Below are 12,531 nucleotides of genomic sequence, written 5' to 3' on the forward strand. Positions count from 1 at the left end.
CGATTGGTAGGACACGTTCTGATGTATCAAGGGATCACCAGTTTAGTATTGGAAGGCAGCGTGGAGGGTAAAAATCGTAGAGGGTGACCAAGAGATGAATACACTAAGCAGATTCAGAAGGGTGTAGGTTGCAATAGTTACTCGGAGATGAAGAAGCTTGCACAGGATAAAGTAGCATAGAGAGCTGCATCAAACCAGTCTCTGGACTGAAGACCATAACAACAACAACATGTCACACATAAAATAGTGCCAAAGAATTTTGCTCCCAGGGATCTTATGATAATTCTGTACATCGATGTGACAGCATAAAATTTACAGTCTACAAACGTTTCATTACATACCGTTTAAGGTGAATGAACATTGGTAAATAAACAATTAACGAAAAGTTTGTAAAAAACGTTATTGACATTTATGTTACGTATATATTGTGGTTTACTAATGGAACAAAATAAATGATAAGAAACAATTGCACATAGGTAAATATTGCGAGAGTGGGCGTTAAAAGATCATGTTAGGTTAATTAGGTTAGTATCTGCGTATTGTTACTGTCAAAGGGAGTAGAGTTTTAAATACACTTACGTTTCAACTGGAAAGGAGATGAGCGAAATTCTGTAGAAAAGCTGCTTCGGATAGCTCGTCTATTCATGGAGAAGATGACGTCGTGATATGCTCTTATGTTCTTTTAACGCCCACTCTCGCAATATTTACCTATGTGCAATTGTTTCTTATCTCTTCGAGTAGAACAATTGTTTCCCGGAACTTACTATAGACAGTCCAGAAAGGGTATGGCCAAGCGGACTTTAGCCTCTCGGACTGAAGTGCGCGCCAATTGGGGATTATCTAGAGTTCCCGTTTATTCGCGCAGTGTCGGCCCCGAGTAATCTCAGATAACCGTAAGCGTGTTATGTATTCATTGAGCCGACTGAAGCGGCTGAGCGGTTCTAGGAGCTTCAGTCTGGAACCACGCGACCGCTACAGTCGCAGGTTCGAATCCTGCCTCGGGCATGGATGTGTGTGATGTCCTTAGGTTAGTTAGGTTTACGTAGATCTAAGTTCTAGGGGACTGATGACCTCAGATGTTAAGTCCCATAGTGCTCAGAGCCATTTGAACCATTTTTTTGTATTCATTGAGGCGCATGCGAGGTGGAGGCGGCTTGCAAGCCCCGGGAGTCTGTCGGAGATCCCTGTCCCAAATGCGTCGAAGTAGGAGCAACAGGTGACAATAGCGGGTCGAGGGCCGCGGCACGTGACCAGGGGCGTGGTGGTGGGGGCAGGGGGAGGGGGAGGGGGATGGGTGGCGAGAGGCGGCGCGCGGGGCGGCCGAGCAGTCCGCAGCGCGCCTCCGCCTCCGCCGCAGCATCCGCCGCCGCCTCTGCCCCTGGTTGCTCCTGCCATGGCACGCCCGCACCATGGTGGCCGCTAGCACCACCCTCGCGTCGCTCTCTCTGCTGCTGCTGCTGCTGCTCATCCTGCCACAGGTACACGGCGCCTCCTCTCTACAACGCATTTCCGCTGTGAAGGCAAATGTCATTTATGCTGCTACCGAAGAGACAACATTTTCGCCATCGACTATAATTATTTCGTCTGTTATGCTGCTGTCAAGAGGTCAGGCCACCAAGCTGTCTGTCCACCTGCATACAGTGAACAAACATAAAACTTTTCACAAAGTAATGAGCAACATTAGTACACAAATTTTTACCCACTTTTGGTCGTAAATACTGGAACTGCAAAGTAAATTCAGAAAAAGGTGTGTGAGATAATGGACAAGTTTCCAGCGAATATTTCGTCCAACAATGGTAAAAAATTTCTGAAGTGATATCATTTCCGCCATCGATTATAATCATTGTTTATAGTCAGCCATTGACCAATCTGTGCCATAGCATTTATATGGATCATTTTACTGGTAACTGAGCCCTATGACTTCGTTTGTCTTTTCGCACAGCATATAACGAATGTTATTACTGTTTCTGGGGAAGACAAGTGTATATCCGCATAAACTTAGGTAAAGGTTCGAATAAATTTTTAACATGCAACTGGTTGGCTGAATGTTTCCCATTCTATCCATAAGGCTACGGTTGCTGATTGCTACCATGTTTGAGACTTCAAAAGCAAAGAGTCTTTTTTGAGACGGACGAGAACAACACCTCAGCGAACACCCAGTTGCTAATATTGCTATCGGTCTCAACCCTACTGGTACAAGGATACTTTATTTCATTGCAGCTGTCTCAGGCAGAGCTGTATTTTCGTTTCTGCTGCAGATTTTCAACTGTTTTTACGCTAATTTTTACACCTGCCTGCCTGTCACGTGTTTTACGTTTGCCGGGCTGTACCGGCAGGCAGACACCTCTGTGGCCCGTCCTCGTGCACGTCGAATACCACGTGACAACGGCATAACAGAAGGAACTGGCCGGTGGTTGAATATAAACAACGGCTATAGTCTATGGTGGAAATATCGTTGTTTCAGAAATTTTCTAGTCTGTTGTACATGCCAGAAGGAAAGCAGTCTACTGTTGTTCGCTAAATTACACAGTGGACTCCGCTTACATTTTGCTTCGTTAATGTACAACATGTATGTACATAATATGCATCAAAATACTAGTCGGAGACTTGTCCAGTACGTTATACACATTTTCTGAATTTACTTTGCAGTATTAGTTTTTAAGACGAAAAGTGCGTCGAATACGTCAACATTAGGGTACGGTAGAAGTTAATCTCTTACCACAGTCTTTATTTGGCATTCGCTTTCACTCGCATCGCCATCTCGCAACCAGATTATCACCTTTCGAAGTCATCTAGATCTCGGGCTACACTACAAGTTAGTCGTCAATATTTAAAAGAGTAAATGGAAAGGAGGGGGTGGGGAGGAATCGAATACCACACTCCAGCCTCCTCTCCAGTCTGGAGACGGGTTAGAGGCAGCTCCCACATTACTCTGTCCAGTGCAAGCCTCTTTATATCTGTATTGGAGTTGTAAAACTACATTAGGCTGGTGTAGACTATCATAAGTAAGCGTAGACTGAGCAGTTTTCCTAGTAGCCTTGGTCAGGTAAGACAATAACCCCGTTACCAGAACGTTAGGTATACTGCATACTTTTCGGGCGTTACCTCGTTTCGATCCCTATGTTTGTGTATGCAATCTGTGTCTTACTAGATTCCCCTCGAAACAGGAGGCGGTGAACTGTCTAGAAGCTGAATGAGGGAACATAGAGGGCAGCATAACCTATGGAACAATTTTGTCACACATAGTTATCCTCCTATCTGTTACTTAAAAATGAACAGTATTTATAACAAAATTCAAACTGTCAGTGTTTAATTCAAGTTTCATTGTTGATCTGTAACGTGAAACAGAGAGATGTAGTAACAAAGGGCAAAATTGAAAAGAAAGAAAAACGCAAAACAAAAACATATGACACATCGTATCAATACTTCGTCGAGCCTATATGAAACATGTTTCTGTTATTCATAAACAACTTCCGCGCTTATCAATAATGACAGGAAACTCTTGCCTTTGACTATGATGAAGAACATCCTATCGACTACAAAAGAGTGGCAATAATTATATAGATTTTTTCACGTTTGTGCGTGTAAACTATACTTGTATAAAAAGTAATTCCTTTGGTTACATAAAGGGGCATAAGTTACGCAATGATTTTTATTACGTATAAAAAATAATTTATATTTTGTAAGGATGTAAAATACACAACGACTAACACTGAACGATGTGCGGTTCTACATACGTGCAAAACAAACAAACAAACAAAGCAAAAGTTGTCTCCTCCCAGTTTATCTCTCATACATTTATTTACGTTTCTTTCCCTACCAATGCTACCAATACTTCCAGTACCATACCATTACTGCGTCATTCATGTACTGTGCCAAAACTACCGAACCGCAATTTGGTAGAGCGCAACTCTACTGTATGACCACTGCATTCGACATCCACTTGACCACGACTTCTGCAGTCAAGGTCCGCCTCTATAATTTTTTCTACGTGCACATCCCTCAAAAATCAAACCGACGAGTCGTTGATTCCTCAGGATGTGTCCCATCAATCCAAACTTCTCTATAAGGCTCCTTTCACCAGAGCGTGAGTACCTCTTCATTAGTTATTCGATCCCCATAATCTTCAGCATTTTTTCTGTGAAACTAGATTTCTTCCAAATCTTCTATCCTCTTCTTGTCTGTACTGTTTTATCTTCCACGATTAAGGCTACATTCCAGACAAAAATTTTGTACAACATATTTTTGTTAGGTGGTGCGTAGCAGCTGGTAAGTGCGTCAAAATAGTCATATTTGAAAGCCGCTAAGAACTGCCGATAAAATGATAAAATGATTTTTTTTGTTTTGTTTTCGAACACTTCATTAACTTCAGATATCACAACAGTTATTTACAGCAGCCGCTACGGCATCTTTTTTCACTGTAGCGTCAAACAGAAGCAAAGCCATCTTGCGTCAATGAACAGTAACAAACTTCGCGTGTTGTCATAATGAAGTTCCACTTTTTCGTTTAAAAGCACTCTGTGCCAACTGCTATAAACAATTTTATGATGTCTGAAGATGGCCAGAAGAGCGAAACAGGTAATAAATAAAGATATATCTCAGCAGGTCATGACGATTTTGAAACATAACTTAATCAAACTTTCAGAAAACACTTCTGTTATTTACCACTAAACCCTCCACCTCTGATTCTCTATTGAATCTCACGTTTAAAACAGTTTCAAACGCTTGATTAAGAATAAGTTATTGCCTTGAACATATATCGTTAAGCATGTAAGCGAGAGAGAGTTTACAAAAGGCTTCAAATTGCCTTTAACGGTTGTTGGAAGTCGCTAAGTGCTCTCATTCTCAAACACTGAATGAACATAGTCTGGGTGAACTGCGCGCCGTGAGTTACGCTCGTCTTAAGATATATACAGAGTTTCTAACTTTAATACTTGACTTACCGTGTTAAGCCTTTAACACAAGATTATAGCTCTTAATAAACAGATCTTAACAGCACTTCAAATTTTTAATTCGGTCAATAACTGTATCAGATATTGAAAATTCTTTTGCTCCTGGAAACCGTTGGATAGGAAAGCTACGACTAGAGCCGTAACCTAGCTCGGCTGTTGAGTGTAACCTCCACCCATAATAATTCACAGGAACTATCCACATCTATTTCACTACAGGATAAAGTACTACTAACAGCGAAAGACACGCCACCACTGGTTGCTTGCAATCTGTCCTTTCTAAACACCGTCTGTGCCTTTGTAAAAATTTCGGCAGAATTTATCTATGGCTTCAGCCAGCTTTCCGTACCTATAACGATTTCAGCTTCGGTGCTTTCTATCAGCGCTTGAAGTTCCGGTACTTTACCAATGCAGCTTCGACAATTTACAACACCGATTGCTCCTTGGTCCCTGCATGTCCTGACTTTGCCCCGCTTCCTTTGAGGTTGTTGCCCTTTCTGTACTTGTCCGAGGCCATCTAACCTAAAGAAACCGCCCAGTCCACGTCACACAACCCCTGCTACCCGTGTAGTCGCCTGCTGTGTGTAGTGGACTCCTGACCTATCCAGCGAAACCCGAAACCCCACCACCCTACGGCGTAAGTCGAGGAATCTGCAGCCCACACGGTCACAGAACCGTCTCAGCCTCTGATTCAGTCCCTCCACTCGGCCCTGTACCAAAGGTCCGCAGTCAGTCCTGTCGACGATGCTGCAGATGGTGAGCTCTGCTTTCATCCCACGAGAAACATTCGCATACGATAACTCCCGCTCCGTTACCTCAATGTTTGCTCTACATATCATGGCGGTAACGTCCTCCAAGTATTCGCTAGACCCAAATCCTTCCATCAGATTGCCACAGGCGATTTCGTGATTCATCGCCCCAAATCACTGTCCACTGGCGTCGCGTAGCATTGGCTATAGAAATGTGTGGGGCAGGAGGAGTTGCTGGAGCATTGTACTCCAGCCAGCTCCCAACGCACAGTCATTGTACTAGCTGGAGAGGTGGGAGCGCTTTGGACTGGCGAGTGATTCCTGCTGCTGGCTTCACGCGACTCTTTACGACAACGGTGCGCCATTTCTGTCGGTCAGTGCGTGATGTCTCCCTGGTGCTACTTCAGCTGTGGCTGTTCCCTCGCGCTTCCACTCCACTTCACCGACGGCTTGGGCACCTCTGAAAAGCTTGAAATGTCTCTGGTGGATTTGTTACTCAGGTCACGTCCAGGTATCCGCGATCCAAGTCACCGACCTCTCGTGACAGACCCCTCTGCTGCCGCTGCTTCTCTGCTGACAACACAGCACTCGCCCCCCCCCCCCCTCTCCTTTTATACTGGCGGGCTAGAGAGCCTGTATACAGAGAGAGTGGCCATAGGTGAAGTTGCCCGTGACTGGTTGATTAGCTTTGGCAAAAAAATGGCGCCAAACGTCTCTCGCGCTTCGTATGTTCGCCGTGCTTTTGAGTTCAGAGGACTTTTGGAAACGATTAAAAGGTATTTGAATTATTGAGAGACTTGTTATGCGTTGTGCATGCATGTTCGATTTAGTTGTATATCGTTTTTAGTACGTAATTAGCGTTTGCGATCTTAAATAGGAGTTGAAGTAATGAAGCGTTTTGTGATGAAGTCCGTAGGCCTACATGTTTGAAGTAAACACGTTAGTAATTGTACAGTATTGTTTTTGACATCTGTAATTCGTTCTGCAGACGTTCGTAAACGATACCAGGTTGTGCTGCATTTGGTTGTTCCAATAGAGGCGAAGGTGGACTTCGCAGGTTAGCATTTCCACGCGATGAAGAAAGGTGAAGGCAGTGGGCAGTCGCAGTCAACAGGGCTGACATAAATCAAACAGGAGCCACGTGGGAGCCAACCAAGTACTCTTATCTGTGCGAAGGAAGTCGTTTTTGCTTTTTACTACAAATAAAACAACTTGCAGTATACATAGTTAAATTTGAAAATAGACCTGTAAATTGGCTGTGTGAAAATTATTATAACACATTATTCTTAGGAACATAGAATTAAAATGGGATTGTGTATCTAATGTGTAAGAATTTTGCTAAGCTGCAGACGTCATAATTACGTCCTTCAGTGTCATAAGGTGTTTTTTTAAAACAGTACTGTATTGAAGATTTCCACGAGTGTCATTTGATTTCTAGGCCACTGTTAGTAATTCCAGGTAATCTGATTGTAGTTTTATAACTATTTCATTAATGCTGTTAGGGCAGGAAGTTTCCCGGATTTCTGTCTTCATTTTCTCGTGGTTGCTGAAACATTATTCGTAGTAAATAATTGTAGATACCCTGAAGACAGTTTTTAATAGGCCTACTTACTGTGGGGTAGAAGGGATACGGTAGTTTTCTTGTTATATTTGGTCGTTATTACAGTAGCCTACATTTAACATTAACTAATTTTTGTAATCTTTTTCGTTTGTTGTCTGCGAGAGGTAATATATATATATATATATATATATATATATATATATATATGAAAGAAAGTTGTAAGCAGTTGTTTACTTGTGAGATGCAAAAAGTTTGAAGACGTGACAAGAAGTACTAATACGTCTCACACTTTTTGCATGTCACAAGTAAACAACTGCTTACGACTTTCATTCATCTGACGTAATACAGGTACGTTAAATCTTTAACGTTATGCACTTCCGATACAAAACAAATGCTATACACTATATTTTTTTTATTTACGTTACTTTCATTGCAATATGTCTAGTAAACGAACTTTAAAGGAGATAAATGCAAGTAACGAATAATTTTTACAGCCACTGTATCAAATTTTCCTGTGCTGTACGTAATAGGCTACTATGAGTATATTATAGCTGCAAAGAAAGGCATTTAAAGAATGATTTCGCCATATTGTCTTGTGCTTTTGATTTGGTGAGCGTGTACTCCACTACTCCACTACTGGCCATTCAAAAGTCCCGCCCGCAGTTTGGCAGAAAAATGGCCGCCGTATCGTCCGGTTGGCCACTCCTTATACAGCCTCTCTATGGCGGGCGAGCTTCTCGTGACATCTAGTGGCCAGTTCCGCATTACATAGGTTGGTTGGTTGGTTGGTTGATTTGCGAGAGGGGACCAAACAGCGAGGTCATCGGTCCCATCGGATGACGGAAGGGTGCGGAAGGAAGTCGGCCGTGCCCTTTCAAAGGAACCATCCCGGCATTTGCTTCAAGTGATTTAGGGAAATCGTTGGAAACCTAAATCAGGACGGGGTGCCTCTATAGTTCTGATGAGATAGCGCAGTAGAGATGCATTAGGGCGATATTGGATAACCTACTAAGATCTCTCGATAGCGCTTCACTGGACGATAGCGACAACGACTTAAATTTGTTGTTGAATTGTGGAACACATCTTTTGTTTTCTCGAAGCGGACCAAGTGTATAGGAATCAAAGGGGACGCCAGGAGCTCTAATAGCCTGCGAAATTCACCTTCCTTTGTTCGCTGAGGTGGTTTCCAAGAGCTATTGATCAGGGAGAGCGGTTTCAAGCCGTGCTGCTTACCTCCGATGCAATTCAGCAACGTCGCTTCTAAAAAAGAATGTCCCACGCCCGGGTTCCCGGGTTCGATTCCCGGCGGGGTCAGGGATTTTCTCTACCTCGTGATGGCTGGGTGTTGTGTGCTGTCCTTAGGTTAGTTAGGTTTAGGTAGTTCTAAGTTCTAGGGGACTTATGACCACAGCAGTTGAGTCCCATAGTGCTCAGAGCCATTTGAACCATTTTTAAAAAAGAATGTTCAGCCCGCTACACAGCATATACAGGGTGGTCCATTGATCGTAACCGGGCCAAATATCTCACGAAATAAGCGTCAAACGAAAAAACCACAAAGAACGAAACTTGTCTAGCTTGAAGGGGGAAACCAGATGGCGCTATGGTTGGCTCGCTAGATGGCGCTGCCATAGGTCAAATGGATATCAACAGCGTTTTTTTTTTTTTTTTTTAAATAGGAACCCTCATTTTTAATTACATATTCGTCTAGTACGTAAAGAAATATGAATGTTTTAGTTGGACCACTTTCTTCGCTTTGTGATAGATGGCGCTGTAATAGTCACAAACATATGGCTCACAATTTTAGACGAACAGTTGGTAACAGGTAGGATTTTTAAATTAAAATACAGAACGTAGGTACGCCTGAACATTTTATTTCGGTTGTTCCAATTGATACATGTACCTTTGTGAACTTATCATTCCTGAGAACGCATGCTGTTACAGTGTGATTACCTGTAAATACCACATTAATGCAATAAATGCTCAAAATGATGTCCGTCAACCTCAGTGCATTTGGCAATACGTGTAACGACATTCTCCTCAACAGCGAGTAGTTCGCCTTCCGTAATGTTCGCACATGCATCGACAATGCGCTGACGCATGTTGTCAGGCGTTGTCGGTGGATCACGATAGCAAATATCCTTCAACTTTCCCCACAGAAAGGAATCCGGAGACGTGAGATCCGGTCAACGTGCGGTCCATGGTATGGTGCTTCGACGATCAATCCGCCTGTCATGAAATATGCTATTCAATACCGTTTCAACTGCGCGCGAGCTATGTGCCGGACATCCATCATGTAGGAAGTACATCGCCATTCTGTCATGCAGTGAAACATATTGTAGTAACATCGGTAGAATATTACGTAGGAAATCAGCATACATTGCACCATTTAGATTGCGATCGATAAAATGGGGGCCAATTATCCTTACTCCCATAATGCCGCACCATACACTAACCCGCCAAGGTCGCTGATGTTCCACTCGTCGCAGCCGTCGTGGATTTTCCGTTGCCCAATAGTGCATCTTATGCCGGTTTACGTTACTGCTGTTGATGAATGACGCTTCGTCGCTAAATAGAACGCGTACAAAAAATCTGTCAACGTCCCGTAATTTCTCTCGTGCCCAGTGGCAGGACTGTACACGACGTTCAAAGTCGTCGCCATGCAATTCCTGGTGCACAGAAATATGGTACGGGTGGAATCGATGTTGATGTAACATTCTCAACACCGACGTTTTTGAGAATCCCGACTCTCGCTCTATTTCTCTGCAACTGATGTGCGGATTAGCCTCGACAGCAGCTAAAACACCTGCTTGGGCATCGTCATTTGTTGCAGGTCGTGGTTGACGTTTCACATGTGGCTAAACACCTCCTGTTTCCTTAAATAACTTAACTATCTGGAGAACGGTCCGGACACTTGGATGATGTCGTCCAGGATACCGAGCAGCAAACACAGCACACGCCCGTTGGGCATTTTGATCACAACAGCCATACATCAACACGATATCGACCTTTTCCGCAACTGGTAAACGGTCCATTTTAACACGGGTAATGTATCACGAAGCAAATACCGTCCGCACTGGAAGAATGTTACGTGATACCACGAACTTATATGTTTGTGACTATTACAGCGCCATCTATTACAAAGCGAAAAAAGTGGTCCAACTAAAACATTCACATGTCTTTACGTTCTACACGAATATTTAATAAAAAATGGGTGTTTCTATTTTTAAAAACGCAGTTGATATCCGTTTGACCTATGGCAGCGCCATCTAGCGGGCCAACCATAGCGCTATCTGGTTTCCCCCTTCAAGCTAGACAAGTTTCGTTCTTTGTAGTGTTTTAGTTTTACGATTATTTCGTGAGATATTTGGCCCGGTCACGATCAATGGACCACCCTGTATAGCTTTCTAAATACGTATCGAGATAAGTGTAGATGCGCCTATAGTGCCATTAAATTATTCAAGATCTTGACGAAATCGCATTTTTTTATGCATCCGGATAAGAGCATCTGAATTTTTACGCGTTTTGATACAACAGCTATTTTCTGACTTTACTCTGGTTCTGCTAAATCATCAGCTTGATATTAATTATTTCCACATTAGACGTTCGAAGCAATCTTAACGTGTACTGCTAGTCAGGATGCGTTGCCACTCGTGTGATCCTACACCACTTCCTTAACGAAAAGAAAACACCTATCTACAGATTTGCTTGACGAAGTCTAACTAATAGCGTACTAAGGCCAACCTTTGGTACCAAAATATATTTGTCCTTCAAAAAATATATTAAAATTTGTTCGGTACCATCTGGTGACAGCAACTGTAACTTATGAGACCTTCAACCCTACTGGAGTTTTTGAGAGATAAATGGATTGTCTCATTTATTGTCTCCTAGTACGAAAATGTAAAAATTCACAGCTTGCGGCCACGTAAATAAAACTGCTTGTCGAATGATATTTGAGTTCACAGAGGATGTGAACCTGATGATGAATCCTATTTCTTTGGGCAATGAATCCTATTTCTTGAGGCAGCGTTGATTGTTCTGTGATAGTAGGGACTCATAGCTGCAGATAATTTTACATATGAGTCCGATTTCCTCGTTAAGCACAGACTATTAGCTCGACAAGCCATTTCCAGTATTCGTCAGGCATTTCAGTTACGACCTACGTACACTGCGCATTCAGTTACTAGCAACATACACTGTCCATTCAGTTACGAGCTACATACACCGTCCTGTTTTCTGAATGACATGCGACAGGGAAGCACTTGTGTGTGTGTGTGTGTGTGTGTGTGTGTGTCTGTGTGTGTGTGTGTCTCTGTGTGTGTGTTTAACTTCGTTTCACTACCGTTTGTACACGTCGTATACTTCCAACAGACTGCGAAAATAGTCCTAAATTACTCGGTGGAAGATAATGCCTTGTGCTTTTATTGCTGCTTGAGAACACAGTAATGCATACAAGAATTAAGCTTTTCTAATTTTAATGCAGCTATGGTATTTTTGCTACAGAATATATATGGCAAATTTCGTGACGTAGCTCTTTTATAGCATGGCAAGTACTTATGGAGCACTGTCATACTGAATAAGGGGATTTTTACACTGTAGTTGCAGCTCTTTGAATGTCACGCCTCTAGGAAGTCTAGAAGAGTGAAAGTGGCGTAACATCGTACATCGGATGCCCTCTCGTACCTATCTGGACGGCGCACCATTCAAATGGTCACAGAAGCAGCACAATGTAGTTTTGCTCCGCAATCCCTGTCAGGCCTGCAAAGAGTTACGTCACAGCATTTGTCTCGTGCAGACCTGATGTCCTGACACAAAAATGGCATAGTTCCTTAAAAACAAATTTGTGACTGTATTTAGGTTGTGAGGTGACCGGTGCTGCGCCTCGATCAATACGAGAACAACTAGAACCTGTGCGAAGTGCGCCAATGTGCAATTATGCTTCCCCGGGGTAACTGTGAGTTTTACGGCTTTTTGTTTTTGAGTGGAGTGTCCATATGTGGTCGGTTGCGAGAAACCCAAGTAGTGTGCTGAACTTTGCGGTCGCGTGTCGAAAGAATACTGAAAAGCACCTCTCACGTAGGAAATGTTATCCGAGACTGAAGCATTCACGAAAGTTGAAGTTTTATTCCGATCACGTGCCATGATTCTATTACTATGATTAAATTACTATGATTCAGTAACACTAGTAGTGACACGTCAATGAACTTCACCCAACAGGTCATTAAGTAATACTAGTGATGAAACAATGCGTCATCGTCAAGCAGAAGGCAATTAT

The 12,531-nt window shown here is 42.9% G+C and overlaps 1 protein-coding gene across 1 annotated transcript in view; it reads left to right on the forward strand.

Annotated features, from left to right (window-relative positions):
* Positions 1-1,348: 1,348 nt before the first annotated feature.
* The window catches only part of LOC124622266, a 200,028-nt gene continuing 188,845 nt past the window's right edge, over positions 1,349-12,531 (forward strand). The window contains exon 1 of the mRNA XM_047147929.1: positions 1,349-1,478. Coding sequence (XP_047003885.1) covers positions 1,410-1,478 — 69 coding nt within the window. The 5' untranslated portion in view covers positions 1,349-1,409. The remainder of the gene's footprint in view (positions 1,479-12,531) is intronic.

This window comes from Schistocerca americana, chromosome 7 (assembly GCF_021461395.2).
Source record: "Schistocerca americana isolate TAMUIC-IGC-003095 chromosome 7, iqSchAmer2.1, whole genome shotgun sequence".
NCBI lineage: Eukaryota > Metazoa > Arthropoda > Insecta > Orthoptera > Acrididae > Schistocerca > Schistocerca americana.